This window comes from Macrotis lagotis, chromosome 2 (genome assembly GCF_037893015.1).
Source record: "Macrotis lagotis isolate mMagLag1 chromosome 2, bilby.v1.9.chrom.fasta, whole genome shotgun sequence".
Lineage (NCBI taxonomy): Eukaryota > Metazoa > Chordata > Mammalia > Peramelemorphia > Peramelidae > Macrotis > Macrotis lagotis.
Window position 1 is genome coordinate 335909051 of NC_133659.1, and position 22622 is coordinate 335931672.

Sequence of the window (22622 nt, forward strand, 5' to 3'; positions counted from 1 at the left end):
CAGAAATGCCCGAAAACAATGGAAGAGCACATGATAGAACCTGCCAGGTCTTCTCAGGGGCTACCTAGAACCTGGGCATCATGGTCTACCCCCTAGTGCTTAGGTACTGAGGTCTGCTTTGATTCCTGAGTTTCTAAAATCTTATGGTCTGGATAGCATTTGAGCTTCTTGAGAGAAGGGATGATTTCATTCTCTGAATTTGTATCCCTGGGCCAAGCCCGGTGCCTTACAGTGGGTGCTTAATAAAGGTTTGGTGACTTGGGAAGTGGTGACTGGTTAGTCAGGAAGGATGGCTCCTCAGCTGGGATCCTAAACTCTGGTTCCTTGAAATGCATAAAATAAAGTAATGTGGGATAACAAAGAAAACCAATTATAATGAAATTAAAATGAAATTCTTCCCCTTCCCTCCAACCAAATTCATTGTCTCTCATTGAAATCTCTTCCGTGGATTGTTAAGAGGACCTGGGCTATGAATGCATGTCCCGCAGGTTATGATGGAAGATGATGGGGGGTGGAATGTTCATTCTCTTTTGTTTCTCAGTCACTTTTGATAGTTTTCTCTCTTTTCAAATTTTCACTCATAACTAGGGAAAAAAGTAAAAGAGACTCAATTTCTAACTCATTGTAACAGAAATTAAATGAAAAACATTCATAAGTAAATTCAATGAGCAAATTTGTTGTATTTGAATAAACGATATTTTTGATTTAGCAAACATGGTAATTTTATGAGCCCTTCAGGTTATATATAACACATATTTATGTTCCCAAGTGAACAAAATGATTTTAGATTATAAATAGTGTTTAAAAAATGTCTTACATAGAGGGGGAAGGGAGCTAATTTTCTTCCTCTACAGATGGAACCTGATTTTCTGGGACTTATATATCCTCTTAGAAAGGTTAGGGAAATTTTCTTGGGGCTGTTAACTAAGGTCTCCCATATAACTATTGAATTGAAAGGTATCTCTGGGGCCATCTGGATCTCATCCAACTCTATCTGTAGCAGGAGTCATCTGGCCTTGGCTCAAACCTGTCCAGTGACAGGAATCTGATTTCTTCCTGAGACAACCCATTTATCTCTTAGATATCTCCAAATCAAGAATCATTATGTAGTTTAGAATTCATGGACCAATCCATGTATTTGTGATGGTGAGCTGTCCTCTTTGTATTTTTCCTCACATTTGACCTGAATCTCTCTACTTTAACCTTCTCCCTCTCCTTTGTTTAAAAGTTACCTTGAGTATTTCTTGGTCTCTTCACCCTCCTTATAATGTAAGTTCTGCAAGGTCAGGGATCACTGTTCTCATCTTCAGGCCTCCCATCTGCTAGCGCAGGTCCTTTGATCTGCTTAATGAGGTTTTTTGGTCTGAATGAACTGCTTTCTTGTGTGTCTTTCTGAGTCATGCCTTATTTTTAGTTTTTTGCAAGGCAAATGGGTTTAAGTGGCTTGCCCAAGGCCACACAGCTAGGTAATTATGAAGTGTCTGAGGTCTGATTTGAACTCAGGTACTCCTGATTCCAGGGCCAGTACTCTAACCACTGTTCCACCTAGTTACCCCTCTGAATCATTCTTTCTCTATACGGTCACGTGGTAGTCCCATCAGCATATTTCAAATTCAGCATGTCCAAACAGAACTCCTTTCCCTCCCAAATTCCCTTCTTCTTAATTTCCCTTTTTCTATTAAGAGGACCGCCATCTTTCTTGTTACTCAGATGGACAACCTCACTCATCCTTCACTCCTCACTCTGCTTCTCCCCATGTGTCTGGTCAGTTGTTGGACCTTAGTGTTTCCTCCTCCCATCTTATCCATCCATACTTTTCTCTCTCTCTCTCTTTTTTTTTTTTTTAGTTTTGCAAGGCAATGGGGTTAAGTGACTTGCCCAAAGCCACACAGCTAGGTCATTATTAAGTATCTGAGGCCAGATTTGAACTCAGGTCCTCCTGACTCCAGGGCCAGTGCTCTATCTACTGCACCACCTAGCCACCCCTCATCCTTTTCTTTCTACTCACAATACTGCACTGCTTCAGAACCTCCTCAACTCTGGTCCAGACCAGTGCTGGTGTAGGGATGGGGTTGTTGCCACTCCAAGTGATTTCCATCAGTAAAATAAGGGGGCAGGTAATGGGGGGGGTGATGTGTCAGGGTGTTAAAATGAAGTCTAATTTCCTGATAGAATTGGAAGGGGAGCTGGCTATTGGTAGACTGAAGATTGACTGGGGGTGGGGTAAAGGGGAAGGGAGGAGAATGGAAGAAATGGAGTAATGGAAAAGCCTTTGGGGGGTGGAGAGTAGAAGCATTAAGAGGTGGGGGAGTGCCATCAGAAGAGCCATTTATGTTATTTCTTTTGTGTATATTTAGCATTCATCTCCCCCTATACTCTGTAGATACCTTGTGCCCAATACATAGTAGGAATTTAACAAATTATTGTGACTGCACTCACTGGACTGAAGGGATTCTTAACATTTCTTCCCAGTTGTACTGTGGAGTATGGAGTCAGGAAAGACCTGAATTGATCTTCCTATTCTGCCTCCAACACTTGTTACCTGTAGGATGAAGTTCCCCTGTCTGAAGCTCCATTTCTCATCTCTCAGTGTGACAGTCAACTTTCTCCCTGGTCCTATTGAGATGATGCTGGTACCATAGATGTGAAAATTGTTCCTAATCTGACTTCTAAACCCGGTAAGGGACCAGAGCTGTCATACTTCTTTTTTGATCTGTTTTATATTGGGGTAGAGAGACAAGGAAGATTGTTGGTTCTTTTCTTTTAAAAAGTTATGTAGCCACCGGTCCTGTGATTGGCTCCCATTGTTGACACAACAGTTCCCTCTACTTTCCCTGACTCCTGATTTATTATTTAGCCATAATGGAAATACCAATTTGTATTTATATAACAATGTATAACACCACATTATGTAATGATACACAACAAAAATAAAACCGTTCTTACCTTTAAAATTGTGACTAATTTATGTCAGCTCTGGGAACTTTAATTAGCCTGCCCAATCTCCTGTTTATATCGGCCGAGTGGGGAGAATAGGTGTCCGGTGTTGCGGAACGTGGGGCACCATTTAGGATCTGAGTGGTTGGTGGTGATTGTATCTCAGCCTCATTTCTAAAACAGAAAAAAAAATGGTCTCACTTAGCATGTTTGACAGGCGTATGAAGAACTGTTATTAAACAGATGCCGAGCTTGCTGTCTTTGGATTTTAAATAGGACGTGTCATTCTCTTGGCTGGGTTGCTTGCTGTGCAGAGTGGGGGGCGGGTGGGCTGTTCACTCTAATATGTTTCCATGTCTATACAAGGATGGGTCATAGGTGTGTGAAAAAGAGACATGTTTTCCTTTTGAGGAGGGTTTTGAGGTCCTTCTGATGGGAGACCACTGGCAGAGCAAGACTTTCCATGCAAATAGACACCAATTTGGGAAGTCTGTTTGTGAGTGGCATCCCCCCACACTGAACTGGAACTTCCAAGAAGTAGGTTGAGTTCCAACTTGGATATGTCCATCACCTAGAAGATCATCAAGGACTTAGTTTGTGCCAGGAACCATAATGGCCCTTGGAAGAGTAGAGACAAAAAGCAACAAGTCCCTGTCCTCAAGGGGCTTACATTCTATCAAGAGATGGACACATATGAATATATACCAAATAAAAGCAGGGAATGGTGAGAGAGGAAGAAGGTGCTAGCAACTTGAGTCACAAGAATCCTGGGTTCAGTTTCCAGCCCTAACACATATTGGTTATGTGGCTTCAGGCAGCTCACACTATATTACTGAGCCTCCATCTTCCCATCTCTTAAATGGGGCCAATAACACATTTCCAAGCTTACAGCCTTTTGTTTTCTTTAGCATCCTGGAGGCTCTCCCAACTGGGGTCTGGACTTGCAATCTGGTTCAAATTCTACCTGACTTTGGTCACATCATTTGTTAATTTTTTTTTATTTTGAGTTTTTTTGCAAGGCAATAGGTTAAGTGGATTGCCCAAGGCCACACAGGTAATTATTAAGTGTCTGAGGTGGAATTTGAACTCAGGTCCTCCTGACTCCAAGGCCAGTGCTCTATCCATTGCGCCACCTAGCAGCCCCATGTCACATCATTTAGTCTCAGTTTCTTCCACAAAGTATAGGTAATTATGCTTCAGGCCCTGGACCTTTGTAAAACTTAGTTCAGTGTATAACCTGGATCCTTCTTGTTTTTCTTTGCATGGGATATTCTATCCCTCATCTCTGCCTGGACACAATCCCCCTTCACCTCTGCCTTTCATAATCCCTGGCTTCTCACTAAGCTCAGTTCAAACAGTATCTTATATATGAGTCCTTTCCTATTTCTCCCTGCTGCTTAGGCTCCCCTGCCCCCCCCCCCCCCCCCCAAGGTGTCTTCTATCTTTGAAGGAATGCGTGGTACAAATTGTCTAGATTTGGATTTGGAGTCAGAACTTTAGCAATTCCCTTCAGTTTCCTGGGCCTCAGTTGTCCAGTCTGTCAAATGGTGGGGTTGGACACTCTGAATTTGTGCTCCTTTGATATGGTGATAAAGTCACTTGTATGGCCTGGAGCAAGTCACTTCACCCCTTCCCCCCCCTTCCCCAGCCCCCAGTTTTTTTTATCTGTAAAATAAATTAGATTGCCTCTGATGTCCCTCCTAATTCTGGAACTTTGGTCCTCTGATAATGTAATTAATTACATGGGATGGGTATTTTCTTCAACTATAAAATAAAGGGTGTGGGCTCCCTCTAAGGTTCTTTCCAAATTTAGAGATAATTATCCTGATTTTATGATTGTGTCGCTTTTGGATTTGTACCTACAGTACAGAACACTTAAAAATTTTTTTTTAAATTTATTTTTAATGTTCACTTAAAATTGTTTTTTGTTTTAAATTTTCCCCCTTCTCTGCCCTTCTCACCTATTGAAAAGGCAAGCTATAGGACATCCATTATCCATGTGAAGTCATGCAAAACATTTTCATATAAGCTAAAAAAACACAAAGCAATAAACAATAAAAAACAAGAAACATAGAATTAAAAAAAAACCTGTTTCAATCCCACACTCACAGTTCATCAGTTCTCTCTGGAGGGGGACAGCATTTTTCAATGGGTCCTTCATAATTGTCTTGGATCATTGTATTGCTGAGAATAGCTAAGTCATTCCCAGTTGATCGTTATACTGTGTACAGTGTTCTCCTGCTTCTGCTCCCTTCACTTTGCATCAGTTGCTATAGGTGGTCCCAGGTTTTTCTGAGAGCATCTTGCACAATAGTGTTTCATTGCAATCATGGCCCATAACTAGTTTGGCCATTCCCCAGGTGATGGGCATCCTTTCCATTTCCAGTTCATAACTACCACAAAGGGAGCTGCCCCTCATATTTTAGTTCTTAGAGATCCTTTCCCTTTTTCTTTGAGCTCTTTGGGACAGAGACCTAGAAGTGTGTTGCTGGGTCCAAGGCTTTGCACAGTCTGGTTGTCCTTCAGGCATAGCTAGTTCCAAGTTGAGCCATGGACTTGGCCGGCTCATGAAATTATCTAGCTTTTCTCTCTTGTGAATAAGTTCCCCTTCCACAGTCTTCTTTCTTTCTTTCTGTTTCTTTCCTTTTCTCCTCCTTTTTCATTCTCTCTTTTTAAAAATATTTTTAATGACATTTCTTGTCTTTAATTGCCAAAGTTTCCTCCCATGCCCCTGTGTCTTCTTTCCCCTCCCAGAGCTATCTCATAGAACAAAGAGTTTGTTTCTTGTTTTCTCTTCCTCATTCTCTCACTTCTTTGTTTTCCTTCTCTGCGCGCCTTCCCAGTAGACTGAGGAACTAGACACAATACTTGTGATTATTCTTTGGGCATCCAGGCCCGGGTTGGCTCTGAGAAGTGCAGTGAATAATCTCTGAGGTCTAACAGGGTCTGAGAATTTCCTCACAGGGAGGTGCCCAAAGATCAGTTCTCCAAGTTGTATGCTCATTGAAGGATTTTAATGTTTGGTAGAGAGAACCTTGCATTATAGACCAGTGTCTTTGAAATTTCAGAGGGTCTGGTTCAAAATTTCACTTTGGCTATGTATGATGAGGCTGGGCAAGTCACTTCAAGTCTCAGTTTCCTCATCTGTAGAGTGAGAAGGATGGGCATGTGGCCCCTAAGGTGTCTTCTAGACCCTTTCTAAGATCCTGTGATTCATATAGCCTTGGCCCATTTTGGGGAGGGGAGAGCAAAACCCACACCGTTTAAAGCGAAAATGACTGACTTAGTAAGCATTTTTAGTACATCAATCCACTCATTACATTCTCACCAGCTTCTGGCCTGGCATCTGGATCCTGTATGTAGCTAGGCAATTTTTCACTTCGAAGCTCTTTCATGCCTTTAAAACAAAAGAATAAAGAAAAAGTGGAAAAGGAAAGAAATGTTTTGTTGTTTCTTTAAAAGTTTCTCAAAATAGAAGAGAGCGATTTATTTCTTCTAAATTATGTCTGAGACCTTATTATAAATGTTGTTTTACTTGACAAATAGCTCGATCCTCCATCTGGGAGCTGGGTAAGTGACCCCTCTGGTCCCCGAGGTCTCTCCTAGCCCTGAGAGTTTGTGATATGGTGACACTGGAGGGTCATAGGAAGGGGGGCATGTTAGCTGTTGTCTCGTTCCTCTCTCAGAGGTGGACGTCACTTATTCTGCTGGGCTGAAGGGGCAACTGGATGGCATAGTGGATAGAGTGTCGACTTGGAGTTTGGAAGATCTGAGTTCAAATCCAGCCTTAGCCACTTCCTTGCTGTGTGACCTTGGGCGAGTCACTCAGTTTCCTCATCTGTAAAATGAGCTGGAGAAGGAAATGGCAAAATACTCCAGTATCTTTGCCAAGAAAACCCCAAATGGGGTCATGGAGAGTCAGATACAACTCAACAACAACCACACAACAAAAGCAAAGCTCACTTCTGAGATCTCCAGTTCTGAGAGTCTGTGCTTCTGGAAATCTTTCTAACACACTTTTCTCCATCTTTATTCAGATGATTGAGATATAAACTGATCATTTGATTTCATTTACAGAGGGAAATCCTAGATAAGAAAATTCCCTTTATCCATGCAAGTCAGCCTTGACTTTACCAATGCAGTCCATGTAGAATGGAGCCATTTTAGAGAGTTTGCTGCAATGCTGAGAAGCCAAGTAATTTCCTCAGGGTCACGTGGTTAGCATAGTTGGTGTCTTCCTGGTCTTCCTGGCTTTCCTATCCACTATCCCATGTTTTATCTTTAAAACAGGGTATATTAAATATAAAGTAAGTTTTTATTTTTTAGAGAATAGACTTTTATTAGCAGCTTTTGTTTTTGTAGTGCCTCAATTTCCCCTTTTATCTCTTCCCCTTTGCAGAGACACCCTTAAAACCAAGAAATTTTTTTAAAAAAAGTAATACAAAATTGAACCAAATTGATCGAGACATAGAAAACAACTGACATTATATGGGACTCCCTCCCCTTCCTTCTTGGTGTTCATGTTATGTCGTAGTTTTTCAGTCTCCAGTTTCTGGTTGTTTTAGTGAATAAACATTTATTAAACTCTTCGTATTTAAGTAGTATTAGTATTTATTAAATTCTTAGTATTAAACTCTATGCTAAGTACTGAGAATACAAATAGAAAAGTCACGTGGTTTTTACCTGCTTTCAAGGAGCTCCTGTCATGGAAGGGTCACCACATGGGGAAAGAGTTCAACTACAAATCAAATGTTCTTAGGTTGTAGCAATAAAACAAAGGTTTATATCCCTTCTTTAAGGTTATTTCTGCTGATAAATCTTATGTGTTTTGGATGTTGAAGCCTCCTGTTGTAGTTGTCTTGTCCGTTTACTTCCTTGCTGTCTTGGAGCGTATGTTCTCTTGGCTCTGCTTTCCTCTGTCTGCATCAGTTCAGGGCCATCTTCTTGGGCTTCTCTGTATTTATAGTTGTAATTTCTGGGGACTGGACTGCTGTTACAGTATGCACTACAATTTGTTTAGCTCATTCCCCTGCTGATGAGTATCTATTTTGTTTCTAATTCCATAAAAACTGCTGCTTCAGTATAAATATCTGGTGCCTGGTGGGGGGGGTATCTTTCTTTTGGTTGATGGAAGAGTCTAGACAAAAAAGCCTTGGAAAGAATTGAGCTCTATAAACCAGTGTTCTATAAAGCTTAAAACACAAATTCCTTAGGAATGAACTTGTTATTTAATCAGAACTAAAACAGTCTCTGACATAAATTAGCCTGAGACTAACATCCTATACTGAATTTCACAATAAATTCAAGTGACCTGAATTTCAAAAATCACAGCATAAAAATGGAAAAACAGATCACATAAAGGTCTTTCACAGCTGAGAGTAGGGAATAAATTCTGAACCAAATAGGAACAGAAGCAGTTACAAAAGAGAAAATAGATCATTTTGATTCTGTGAATTGAAAAGCTTTTGCACAAATAGAATTAATGCCTCTAGGATAAGACAGAAGGAAAATAATATGGAAAGAAAAAGCTTTTAAATTGATTATTGTTAATTTTAATTTAATTTATTCTTAATTTTAAAATAGCATCAGTTATAATTAATAGTAAAATGAATTGTTAGGATAATAAAATTAATTTTTATTAAGCCCCTACTATGTGATAGGGTCTAAGCTTTACTGATCTTCCCAGTAACTTTCTGGGAATTAAGAGCTATTGTGTGACATTATTTTTTAACCATATTTTACAGTTAAATAGGCTGGATTTTAACTTGGGTCTTCCTGAGTTCAGGATCATTCTTTGTGTACTGTAGTACTGCTAACTACCTAGGAGGGAAGGAATTGATGGGGGGGGTAATATTTGTACCAAATATCTCTGGTTAGGGTTTGATTTCCAAGATATTTGGTCAACTAACAGCAATTTCTTTTTTTAAAAATTTAATTAATTTATTATTTTGAATTTTACAATTTCCCCCCAATCTCGCTTCCCTTCCCCCACCCCCCACAGAAGACAGTCTGTTAGTCTTTACATTGTTTCCATTGGAAATTCAAAACCTTAGATCAAGGTGGATGTGATGAGAGAGAAATCATATCCTTAAGGAAAAAAATAAAGTATAAGAGCTAGCAAAATTATAGAATAAAAAAACTTTTTTTAAAAATTGAAGGTCATAGTCCTTGGTCTTTGTTCAAACTCCCCAGTTCTTTCTCTGGATACAGATGGGATTCTCCACAGACGGCCCCAAATTGTCCCTGGTTGTTGCCCTGATGGGATGAGTGAGTCCATCAAGGTTGATCATTGCCCCCATGTTGCTGTGAGGGTGGACAGTGTTTTTCTGGTTCTGCTCATCTCACTCAGCATCAGTTCATGCCAATCCCTCCAGGCTTCCCTGAATTCCCGTCCCTCCTGGTTTCTAATAGAACAGTACATAAACCACATACATATACCACAGTTTGTTAAGCCATTCCCCAATGGATGGATATTCACAACAAGCAGCAATTTTACAGACCAGGAGCTGTTCCCCATACGTCCATATTAAAAGTGTTCCAAATCACTAATAATAAGAGAAATGGAAATCCAAACAACCTGAAGTTTCATCTCATGCTGACATTTTACCTTAAGTTGGCTAAGATGTCACAAGCAAGTGTTGGAAAAGTTATGGAAAGACAGGCACACTAAGTAGTCAATTGTTGGTAAAACTGTGTATTAATGCAACCATTCTGGAAATTTTAAATTATGCAAATGAAGTGGCTCAAATGTCCTTACCCCTTGATTTGGGGCAGCTAGGTGGCTCCACAGTTCTTGGCCTGGAATCAGGAAGACCTGGGTTCAAATCTAGCCTCAGACACTTACTAGCTATGTGACCCTGGTCAAGTCATTTGACCTTTTTTCTTTCCTCAACTGTAGAATGGTGACCATAACAGCCTCTACCTTGAAGGGTTGAGTGTGAGGTTTAAATGAGATAATATTCATATAAAGCACTCACTGATTCCTAGGAGCGGCTCTGGGATGCCATGTCCTCTTCTCTCCCTTCCCATTTACCATACACCAGGCACTACTGGAGCCCTGAGAATATTGCTGAGGCCTTTCTCTCAGTTGGCTTCCATTCTATTGGAGAGACATGATGCCTATAAAACATTTTGGAGTGGGGAGGTGATCTGCTGAGAGCTGGGGGAATCAGGGAAGACCCCATATAGGAAAGCATCAGGGAGAGACACATCCCAGGCCCCCTGGTCTTTGTATCTTCTTCATGGTGCCTGTGGCAGACACTCAATAACAGTCTAACAAATTGCTTATTCTAACTGTACCTTCCTGTCCTCAAGGGGATTTAGGTTTCTAAGAGTCCTTCCTCCCCTTTGGAGTATCTTTCCACTGGTTTTCTAGATGAGGAGAGACTGGAGACCAAGAAAGCAGAGGGGTGGCTGCCTGTGGAGGAGAGGTGGGATTCCATCACTGGCCTCTGCCCACTCCTGGTTCAGCTCCTGGGGCTTTCCTGGACCAGAGTTCAGGAAACCTCCATCCTCTTGTTTGGGATGGGTGGGTGGGTGGGTCTCCTGTGGGCCTGAAACCCTCCCAGAGTTTGCCTTCTTCTAATTTTAAAATTTTTTTTTTATTTATTTAGGCAATGAGGTTAAGAGTGACTTGCCCAAGGCCACACAGCTAGGCAATTATTAAGTGTCTGAGGTCAGATTTGAACTCAGGTCCTCCTGACTCCAGGGCTGGTGCTCTATCTACTGTGCCACCTAGCTGCCCCCTGAGTTTGCCCTCTTCTTCTGCCTTCTCTGTCTGGGTCAGCAAGCTCCAGAGTCCCTCATTGGATCTTTGAAATTAAACATTAACAAAAATGTAATAATAATATTAATAATAATAAAAATTTAAACATGGTCTGCTTACTCTGAGAGAGTAGCCACAGCCCTTCTGCTTCTCTAGAAGGAAAGTGCTCCCTCACCAGTTCCTGTGCTATGGACTTTGCTGCTGATCTTGACCTTGACCTTTGCACAAGGAGCTGTCCCCGGAATCCTAGGCCTAGGGTCTGGACTCTGAGCCCCTCATTTAACAGTGGAGTCACATGCAGTCATTGTCAGTAGTCGTGCCTGGAATGGCATCGAACCTCCATTGATTTGGTCACTTAATAATTACCTCCTTTGTGATATCCTAGATTGGGCTTGGAGGGTCTAATAGGGAAATGAGGCCCAGAAACTGGGTGCAGGGATGTCTAGTATGACTTGATAAATGGTGGCAGAGAAGGGACCAAATGGACGCTGGCAGATTTCCCAGAGGGATCTTGGATTTGGAGCAGGGCTTCCTAAGCTGGGGCTTCCAGACCCCCAAGGGTTTCCCAGGAGAGATTTTGGGGCTTCCCTGAACTTGGATGGGAAAAAATCATCTCTTCCTTTGATGATTTCAAACTACTGGTCATTTGTAAAAAGTGCTAATAATAAGCATCCACTGGAGGGGTTATTCTTGGGATACAATGAGGCGGAATTCGCAAAGGGCTTTGCTCTGCTCTGGGAGAAAGTGAGATTCTTCCTCTCAGAAAAGAGAGGGCCTCCTTCAAATACTGCCTGTCTTGATGACTTCCTCTGTGGGGAGTCCCTGTTCCTCTCTGAACCTCAGACTCCTCTTCTCTGAAATGAGGGATTAGACTAGATGACCTCTGAGTCCATCAACTCTAGATTCCTGGTAGAGCCTCAGTTTCCCCATCTGTCAAAAAAGGAAGGCATTGAATAAAATGATTTCTCAGGTTCCATTTCTACATCTGATGACAGAACCTCCAGATATCATACTCAGATATTCCTGGATAAATTCATTCACTTAGTTTTGGAACTGGTTCCCTGGTCTGAACTGTCCTGATTGGTGAGTGAATGAATGTAGATGTTCTTTGGACATTGCCAGACCTGGCTGAGGTTCCCGTCCCATCTGGCCTTCCACCCAAGCCATCTGGCCAACTGCTTACCATCCCCAGGTCACCAGAGTCCCCTCCTTTCCTCCCCACTCCTCTAGACCCAGAAGTCAAATCAACCCTCCCTTGCTTCCAGAAAAGATCCACTGAGGCAGCTAAATCCAGCCTCAGACACTTCATAATTGCCTAGTGTGACCTCGGGCAAGTCACTTAACCACATTGTCTTGCAAAAAAAAGAAAAAAAGAAAGATCCACCAATCAATTAATCACTCTTCCTGTGACTTTTGGCCCTCTCTGTCTGTCTCTGTCTCTGTCTCTGTCTCTGTCTCTGTCTCTCTCTCTCTCTCTGTCTCTCCCCCTTGTCGTTTCTCTCTCACTCTCCTCCTCTCCTTCTCCTCCTCTTCCCTTTTTTCAGTCTCCATATTTATAAAATGGAGCCGTGATGACTGCTCTGTGCCTCACAGACCATCATCATGCGGGCAGCTCCTGGAGCCTCCCGACCGATACTTTGCAATATCCATCTTTAAACCTCCTTAGTCTCTCCACTTGGCTTGTAGATTATCTCTTTTCGAATGTTTGATTTCTGAAGTCATGGAAACAGAGTGGGGAAGAATTGTGGAACTTCTGAAATGAGGAAGGACTGTAGAGTATCTGTAGGAGGGGGTCATTATTGGGCACCTTTCATGTTAGTGCCCCATATTTTTGGCATACTGCTAGTCCTCCCTCTCGTCTACCTGGAGCCTGGCTTTGGAGTGTGCCAGTGAAGGTTTCCTTCAGGCCCCCAGAGCCGTGGTTGGCTTTGCCCAGGACCCGGGGTTTCTGAAGACTCGCCAAAGAGCGGATCCACCCTTCCTTCCTCATTTCCCTCTGTGTTATGGGTTTCCTTCTTTTGAGGGTGAGCAGGGAAAGAAGGATGTATGTGGCCTGGAGGGTGGCTGCTGGCAACCAAGATAAGATAACTTGGTAACCAATTTGTATCATGAAATAACAGCCTTGCCCTCTTAGACTTTTTGTGGCCTTCCTTCCTTAAGGATTCCCAAAGAAGGTGGCTCCAGAATGGCAAGTCATGGGGAGGCGGAGGCAGAGGCTCTGCTCCTCCCACCCCATGGGCATCATTGCTTGGGTCCTGAACCCCAGCAGCCTCCTCCCGTTCTCCGCCAAGCTCTGGATCGCTCGGGGTCCTCTGTCCATCAGCATCCCTCATCACCAGTGAGTTCTTTGTCTGTCCTTCCATTTGTCTTTCAGCCTGCTTGCAGGTGAGACCCTGCAGGGTCCTGCCTGGCAGGTGTTCTGTCACTATAACCCTCGGGGGGATCTGCAGGCCTCAGTGGCCATCTCTGCCATTCCCTCCATCATGTCACGGATAGCGCAGCGCATTGATGTGACCATGGATCCTCAGGCTGCGGGTAGAAAGGACCTTTTTCAGATAGGGAGACCAAGGCCCAGAGACAGGAGCGACTTGCCCAGGGGAGCCCAGGTGGACTCTAACCGGCAAGTTTATTAGAACCCAAGAGGATGAGGATGGTCAAGGTCCTACTCCAGCCCACCTTGAGAACAAAGGTGCATTAGAGCCTAGATACCACAATGACATCATTTTACAGAAAAGGAAACAGGCCCAGAAAGACTTTCTCCAGAAACATATATTTCTTGTCTTATAATGAACTGTGTGACTGGGGTAGAATTCTAGTCCCTTGAGTGAGTGAGTGAATGAATGAAGAAAGCATTCATTAAACTCTTACTGCATACAGAGGACTGTGTTCAGATCTGATAGCCTCGGGGTCCTTTCTGCCTCCAGGCTGAGAACCCAAAGTCATGTCAATGTTTCATGCCTCAGTTTCCCTATCCATGGCATGAAGGAGGGAATGGCAGAGCTGCCTCTGAGGCTCCCTCCAGAAGTCAACCTGAGCCTGCAGGGGGAAGATTGTTCTTACTCCAAAAGGGATAAACTCTGGAAAGTGCTTTGCAGACTTTTCTTCTAAGAGAAAGTAGTCATTCCCTCTTTCCTAAACTAAAAAGAGCTGGTTCTGGAGACAGAGGCCCTGGGTTCAAATCTCACTTCTGCCTCTTAGCACCTGGGTGACCTTGGGTAAGTCCCTTAATCCTTCTGTGCCTCAGTTTCCCCCTCTGTAAAATGAGGGGCTTGGACCAGCTGACCTCTGGGGCCATATCCTGCCCCTGTCATCGGTGGTCCTGGGTCATTTCTAAGCCCAGTGGGCCACCAGGGCCTTGTTGACTAACTGACGGATGGATGGATGGCAGCTTTAATCCCAGGGAATTCCTTTGTGGGAAGACGTGTGCTCAAGGACCAGGAAACTTTTGAAGCACGTTTACCATTATGCAGAGCGTGATTGGGACTTACTTGAAGTGTGTTCTTTCCAGGACCACTTAGGTCTTTCCTGTCCTTATAGTACCTCGTCCAAAAGGAAACCACTTATTTCCACTGAAAAGTTCCCTCCCTGAGAGCCAAGGCAATATGTCAGTCATGTGGGAGTTGGGAAACAATCCCAGGGGCCCAGAGCCTGGAGCCGAGACTGCCAACTCCTCCAAATGGCAGACGATCTTGCTGGACTGGCTGTCATCCGGGGAGAAAAATGAGGTATTCGAGAGATTTGTTAGTTGCCTACTGTATACAGTGTATACAGTATGCTGGGGAAGGTAGAAGAAGAGCTTAAATAAGACGCCCTGACCTCAGAACTCAAAGACCAGGAGCTAGAAAGAGGAAGTACAACCACAAACATTTATTAGGCACCTTCTGTATGTAGAACCTGTCTGATGCTGGGTGACAATGAAGAATTAGACCCTCGGGTTTAGTAGGAGAATGAAACAGGACCATATGGAATCACAGTTCTGACTGATCAACTGCTTAAGAAGCATTTTTTAGATACCTACTGTATGCCAGCGTCATACTAAATATGGGGGGCACAAAGAAAGGCAAAACCAGCCTCTGCTCTCTAAGCAATACTTGGGAGGGGAAAAAAGAACTGTTTAGTGATGGGTAAGGGAAAAAAAAGATCTGACTCATAAATGTAGACCCGGAAGGATCCTCAGAAGCCATCAAGCCCAGCTCCCTCATTTTCAGACAGGGAAACTGAGACCCAGAGAGTGATTACCAGTGGTCTTCTAGGTAGGACCCTTGGCCTAGAGCCGGAAGGGACTTCAAAGGTGGTGTAGCCTAGCCCCCTCATTTTATAGAAGGAGAAAATGAGGCCCGGGGAGTTTTAGTGAATTGTCCAAGGTCATAGTGATGGTGTCCGAGGTTGGATTTGAACTCAGATCTTCTGACCAAGTTATTGGGGATGAAGTGACAGGAGATGAAGCCTCTGTACCAAAAAGAGAACTTTTTTCTCTCTCTGAAAATGGACAGAAACAAAGTAGAGGATTAATATGAAAAGGCAAACAAGTCACTTGGAAGTTAAGGCCCGGGTGAATAATTCCCTCTAAGGTGCTTTCACTCGATATATGATCCATCTGCCCTTCTCTTGGACCCTGGCCATGCCCAAGCCTAGAGGTTGGACTTGGAGGGGTCCCTTCCCTTCCTGTCCTTTCTGCCCCCTCTTTGATGTTGGGGAGGTGGCGAGTGGGGCAGGGAAAGGGAGATGGATGCTGCCATGACCACCAATGGCTAGCAGTCCCTCAGGGTCTTCAGTTGGAAAGCTTTCTTGGGTTGCCAGAGTAACAGAGGGGTGGGAGGCCAGAAGACCAGACCCCTTAGGGAACTTCGGTATGATCCAGAGCAAGGTCATGTCTCTGTTCAGTGGGCAGAGCTGGGGGACCCATCCAGGCCCCCCACATCCTTCTGATGAAAGGAAGCCAAAGGTGGGGAGGGATAACTGGGAGATCTCCTACCTCTGATTAGTTAGACCTGCAACGGTCCTAGTCCATTGTACAGAGAAGGAAACCGAGGCTTGTGTTGAAGTGACAGGATCCTGGGATTGCAGGCTCAGCTGGTGAGTTCAGAGGAGTAAACGGAGACCCCAAAGAAGTCCTAGACTGAGACCTGGAAGCACCTTAAAATCCCTTGAAGACCGTGGAGTTTTACAGATTTTCTTGCTTTGTATTTTATAGATGAGGAAACTCTGCTACCTTAAGAAGCAGGCCTTTATCTTTGCTCTCTTTCCACATGTAGTTTCTCAGGACCTTGGGGAGGGACCTCACCGGTCATCCAACCCAACGCTCTCATTTTACAGTTGAAGAAGTGGTGGTGGAGTGACCAGGCGTGCGGCATCCGAGGCAGAGTCTCATCCTTGGCCCCCTCCCTCCTCCATCCCTGCCCTGGTCCTAGCATGCTTCTCTAAGGATGAATTGGGATTAGAAGATCCTACCCCACAAAAGGCTTGGAATGATTTTTAGATAAGAGGCTCTGTGCTCTGGAATAAGCAAGCAAATACATAGAGTACAGATAACACTTGGCTGGGAGGTCCTGAGACCCTCGGTGTCATCGCCCCCCCCCCCCCCCCCCCCCAGCCTGGCTTCTCCTTGCACCAGTGGAGAAGAGCCTCCGGGAGGTGCCGTGGTCCCAGCCTTGTTCTCTTGAAGTCATCTCGGTCCACTTGTAGGTTCCACTGCAGTAGGGTTCCCCTCCAGTCAATTCAGTTTCTTAACATTTAATGTCTCATCTTTTGATTTTCTCCCCTGCTAGAGGAGTGTGGCACTTCTGTAGATGCCATTAGACAGTCTCAAATTGATCTCCCCTCCCTGGAGTGGGAACAGGCCCCCTTGACTTTGGAATGGGTTTTCCTGTTTTTATTAACATTGGTTCCTGACGTCCTCTGCCTTTCTGTGGCTTCGTTAAAATGTGTCTTTGGCTGGAAATGAGCAATTGATTCTGCCATTGCCGGATGGCAAGGGTCCTCACACAGCTTGGGCAGGGGCTCCTCTCCCAACCCCCCCAGGGCTGACATCTCTGCTCTTCATTATTGAGAGCATAGTGGTGTGTCCTTCATCCATCTGGGCTTCTAGAAAATAAGAGATGGGACTTGGAGGTGACCCCCCAGCTTCTTTACAAATCTAAATCTGTTTGCTGTTTTTCTGTCTCAGTGTCTCCAAGCCTGTGCGACATATAGTGGGTCCTCTATAGGGGGCTTCTTAACCTTTTCTGTGTCATGGACCCCTTTCCCAGAACAATGATTTTTTTTTCCAATTTTTAAAATTTATTTAAGGCAGTGGGGTTGAGTGACTTGCCCAAGGTCACACAGCTAGGCAATTTTTAAGTGTCTGAGGCTGGGTTTGAAATCAGGTCCTCCTGACTCCAGGGCTGGTGCTCTGTCCACTGTGCTGCCCAGCTGCCCCCAGAACAGTTTTTAAATGCATAAAGTAAATACAGAAGACTGCAGAAAAAATCAACTATATTGAAATTCGGTTAACAAAATATCTAAGAAAAACCTCACCCCACTTTCCTAGATCCCAAGTAACAATCTCCAGTTTCTGAGATGCTTGTTGTTTGACTCTATGAGCTACTGATTGGCTGTGTGACCTTGGATAAGTCATTTCCTGTTATATGAGGAAGTGGAGCTGGATGGTTGCTGATGTCCGTAGGGCTGAGAAGCTGGCATCTTCTCAGCTGCTGGCATGCTGTGTGGCCTTGGGCAAGCTTTTTCCCCCGTTTCTGGACCTTAGTTTCTTTCTCTACAATGAGGATCTTGACTTCTCCCTCTCTAGGCTATTGGCCATTTTTTTTGTTCTGTATCCCAACCCCTAGCATATTAATAAATGATTATGTGTGGGCTTTTTTTAGGTTTTTGCAAGGCAATGGGTTTAACTGACTTGTCCAAGGCCACACAGCTAGGTCATTATTAAGTGTCTGAGGACAGATTTGAACTCAGGTCCTCCTGACTCCAGGGCCGGTGCTCTATCCACTGTGCCACCTAGTCACCCCAATAAATGATTATTGATTGAGTCTATGAAATCCTGATTAGACTTTTCCTTCTGTGGACTTCAGTGTTATTATTTGCAATGAAGGCTGTCACCTTGAAGGGCACCCTCAGCTCACAACTGATGGTTTTCTGAACCAGATGAGACTCGTGGTTTATCTTTGTGACCTTGGCCACGTCAATTTAAATTCCTTGGGCCTTAGTGTCCCGTTTGTAAAGAAAAAGTTAGGTGGTGCAATGGATAGAGAGCTGAGCCTGGGTCAGGAAGACCCGAGTTCAAACCCAGTCTCAGACATTTACTGGCTATGTGATCCTGGGCAAGTCATTTTACCTGTTTGGCTCAGTTTCCTCATCTGTAAAATGAGCCAGAGTATCTCTCCCAAGAAAACCACAAATGGGAATAATAGAGAGTCGGACACAACTGAAACAATTCTGTTGGACTGAATGCCATGATAAGTCTTTTTCCAGTTGTGGAATTGAAATTCTTGGTCTGGAGCGCTGGATTGCAAGTCACTGAGCCTTCCTTTCTACAAAGGGGGAGTGTTGAAGCAGCCGGCCCCAGGGCTCCTGCCACATGTTGGTTTTGTGGTTGTCCCTGGGGACTCGGCGCTTCCCGCCTCTCGTGTCATTTCTCCTGAAGTCTCTTTTGCGGAGAAAGTAATTAATGACAGGTGAGGTGTGCTGCCTTCTGAGCAGGTTAAAAATAATTGCCAATTTTTTTATGATGGAGACGGGCCTAATGTGGTGATTAATGGGTCCTCAGAAGGATGGCAGTGGCTGCTTGTCCAAAGGCCAGGGTGGAGCTCTGGGGCCAGGAAGAGCAGCTCAAATGAAATCACCTTTGTTTCTCTGACCTCTCGAGCCGAGGAGCCTTGGGTGGGGGGTGCTTCTTGTTGATAAATGGGCTTTGTGTGTGTAGAAATAACCAAGATTTTGATCTGAGGCAATGGCGGGGAGGATGATCCAGGGCCCCATCGGCTTGTGACTCGTCTTGCACTTTGGGGGTCCTGGATCTGCATGGCCCTAGTGTCCATGCCCTTGGAGAGGTGTGTGTGGACCTCAGCAGGATCTGTTCCAGGCAGTGGGGACCACCTTGGACACAGAGGACCGTAGTTGAAATCCCAGCCTTTGCTTTTGGTCAAGTCACTTCTCAGGCAATTTTCAACAAGTGTTTATTCAGAATTTATCCTGTGGCAGGCACTGAGCTACCTTAGGGAATGGAATGATCTCCACTCACATAGTCTAATGGGGAAGACAATAAATATTTATGGTTCTATTGAATAAATCCGATGTGAATAAGTATAAAGATGGATCGGAGAATGAGATAGAGGACCCTAATAGTCTGGGGGGGAGTGGTTGGAAAGGCATTAAGCGGGAGATGGGGTCACAGCCGGTCTGGATTGTACAAAGGGGTTCTCTCAGGTGGGATTCTGGTTTCTATGAGGAGGGACAGCCAGAGCAAAGGCATGGAGGCAGGAGATGGAGTGTGGAATGTGAGCCTCAGAGCAGAGGCCGGTTTGACTGGATCCCGGGAGTCCAGGTGGGAGAGTGATGTTTCCTGAAGGTGAGAAGAAGGCTTGGGATCAGAATAGAGAAGACTTTAAAAGCCAAGCAGAGAGAGCTAAACCTGCTGGGTGTGTCCCCCCCCATCCAGGTACCTCTCCTCCCCCAATGATAAGAGGAGGGAGATGGGCCCATCAGTGACCAGTGAAAGGCCTGGCGTGTCTTGGCAGAATGTTGGGTGCGGCTGACCCCACCATTTCTTTACCAGGCTCTAGGTTTACATTACTTTTGGGACCTTGACCAAATCCTCACCCTCTGAGCTGTGGTTTTCCTCCTTTGGGAGATGAGTCCTTGCACCATTTACCCAATAGGGTCCCATAGAGCTGTTGTGGGGATGATCTCTGTTATCCTTAGGAAGCTTTAGGGAAAGGTTTTGTTTTTTTTTGTCAAGTTTCATTTTGCCTCTAAGAATAAATTGCTCACTTTTTAGAGATTTACTTACTGTCCCATTTAGGCTGGTGGAGGAAATAAATGAGAAAAACTGACCTGGTTGGCTTGCAATCTGAAAAAAAGTGAACAAATGGGTCTATGTCACTGTCTTTGACCTCCCTGGGGCCAAAGAAGAGGATGGCCTTGGAACCGCTTTGATGGGATCCTGGCCCTTGGTTAATGGAAGCATGGAAACTCTCCTCTTTTTCTCCCTCCTACGCACTCATTTTTTTTCTATGTTTTTAACATTTGTCTCTTTGCTGCAGAGACAACGGGGAAAAAACCAGGCATCTGTGTTTGTATCAGTGATTATTAACTCTCTGTCCAACCCCAATCATTTTTCTTGGGCTTCTCCAATTCTTGGGGGAAGTGGCTGCTGGGGGTCACCAGACCCAGCTCCTCTGGGGTGAGGGTCCCGTATCCCCAAGCACACAGAGCAGACGGCTGGCCGACTCTGGCAGGCACTCGCCAGAAGGATTGACACTTTATGGCCATGTCGGGGCTGCCTGCCCAGCCCCAGCCCTGTGGCATTTCTCACAGCTGATGGACTTCTTGTCAACCCAGAACCATCCTAGGGATGCGCCTTCTTCTCCATTTGGCTCCTCCTGAGCTGGGCAGTCCCGAAGCCTGGGGCTCCTTGCAGAGTGGGCCATTGCCAGCTGTGCCAGATATCCCCCATTCTGAGAGGGCTGGAATCCATCCTAGGGTCCAGATAGCCAGCCATCATCAAGGAGAGGACAGCTGTGACCTCTGGAAGGGAAAGTCTTGGCAGGTGATGTAGGGGGGACAGAAATAACCAGGATGGGCCTGAAGGAATTTCACCCATCTGGAAAGAGGGTGAAGTCTGATTTTTTTTTTTTTAGTTTTTTGCAAGGCAAATGGGGTTAAGTAGCTTGCCCAAGGCCACACGGCTAGGTAATTATTAAGTGTCTGAGGCTGGATTTGAACCCAGGTACTCCTGACTCCAGGGCTGGTGCTTTATCCACTATGCCACCTTGCCACCCCAATGCAGTCTGATTTCTATGAGGAGGGAGGGCATTCCAGACATCAGGGACAGCCAGAGCAAAGGCATGGAGGCAGGAGATGGGGTGTGGAATGTGAGCCTCAGAGCAGAGGCCAGTTTGATTGGATCCCAGGAGTACAGGTGGGGGAGTGATGTTTCATAAAGGTGAGAAGAAAGTTTGGGATCAGAATAGAGAGGACTTTAAAAGCTGAGCTAAACCTGATGGTTTGAGGGTCATTGTGCTGGACAATGAAATGGCCTCTGCTCTCCTGGAGGCTACATTCTGGGCTCCATCTGAAGGGAGATTTCAGTTTAATAGAAGAATTTCCCAAGGATTGAAGCTGTCTGAAGATGGAAAGGGCTGCTTCATGGGGTAGTGAGCTACCAGGCATCTGGGAGGTATTCAAGCACAGTGGTAGCTAAGTGGTGAAGTGGGTAGAGCTCTGGACCTAGGGTCAGGAAGATCTGGGCTCAAATCCTGCTTCAGGCACTGGTGGTGTGACCCTGGACAATTCACTTGCCTCCTACCTCCCAGGATTTTGTGAGGGTCAGATGAGATATTTATGGAAAGTGTAGACTCTGGATGTGGGAGAGTGAGAGAAGCGGGGAGGCTCAGTGGGGAGAAGCCTGGATTTGGAGTTGGGGGCTGCCTCAGGTCTCTGACCCACCCCTCAGCGAGCTGGGCTCCCTGGCCTCTCTCTCCTCTCACATGGCTGATGCTTGGACAATGTGTGTTGAATGACTATGAAAAAGGATTATTTACTGGAGGTCTTGGATGGGGTTTTGTTTTTGCTTTTGGGTCTTCTCCATTTCATTTTGCTACTTTATCCTTTGAAAAAAGCCCTAGCCTGGCTAGATATCAGCTCTGAAGCTCTGCCTCATACCTGGATACCTACTGGAGGTCTTCGTACCTGTCAGGGCTGCCTCCTCCCTCGTGCCTTTCTTTTTTTAGGTTTTTTTGCAAGGCATATGGGGTTAAGTGGCTTGCCCAAGGTCACACGGCTAGGTAATTATTAAGTGTCTGAGGTTGGATTTGAACCCAGGTACTCCTGACTCCAGGGCCGGTGCTTTATCCACTATGCCACCTAGCCGCCCTAAAATCTTTTTTTTTTTTTTTAGATTTTTCAAGGCATATGGGGTTAAGTGGCTTGCCCAAGGTCACACAGCCAGGTGAATATTAAGTGTCTGAGGCCGGGTCCTCCTGACTCCAGGGCCGGGGCTCTGTTCACTGCACCACCTAGCTGCCCCTCCCTCATGCCTTTCTTGAGCCCCTCCCCCCTCCCCTTGTGACCCCTTCCCTTCAGATTTTAAGGGATGACCAGAGGGCAGGGCTGTTGGACTCAGGTCCAGTGTTCCTCAGTGATTCTTGATCTTGAACTTGGAGACTTGATTCTTGACTGTGTTTGTAGCAGTGATTATTAACTCCCTGTCCAACCCCAATCCCTTTTCTTGGGTTTCCTCAAATTCTGGGGTGGGGGGAGTGGCTGCTGGGGGTCACCAGCCCCAGCTCCTCTGGGGTGAGGGACCCACATCCCCAAGCACACAGAGCAGACGGCTGATTGATTTGATTGATTCTTGACTTGATTCTTGACTTTGCACTTGGAGACATGTATTCAGCCTGGATCTTCTCTCTCGAGACAGGGGCCTGGAGGGACAAGGAGCTTCTGAGATGGGCAGATGCTATGAATCAGGGTGGTGATTCACCAAAGGGCAGAATCAGTATTCAAACCCACCAGGGTGGGACCATGGGCTGAATTTAATGAGGTAGAATCAAAGCTAGGGAGGCTATGTGGGTGAAGTCTTGCAGTATGGACCAGATTATCCTCTGGTCATCCAAGTTGAGGTGGATATGGCTAGATGAAGACACACATGCCAAAGACCATAGTTGGGTAGGAGAGCACATAAGGGGGGTGGTCCTGATGGCAT

General features: G+C 45.1%; 1 protein-coding gene across 2 annotated transcripts in view; it reads left to right on the top strand.

Annotated features, from left to right (window-relative positions):
- The window catches only part of PARVB (parvin beta), a 91649-nt gene that overhangs the window by 25910 nt on the left and 43117 nt on the right, over positions 1–22622 (top strand). The window contains exon 1 of one of the 2 annotated variants that reach the window (XM_074227139.1): positions 12923–13040. The exons of the other annotated variant lie outside the window; for it this stretch is intronic. Within the exon in view, the coding sequence (XP_074083240.1) occupies position 13040 (1 nt within the window). The 5' untranslated portion in view covers positions 12923–13039. Of the gene's footprint in view, positions 1–12922; positions 13041–22622 lie in introns of those variants that run through there. 2 annotated transcript variants of the gene reach the window in all.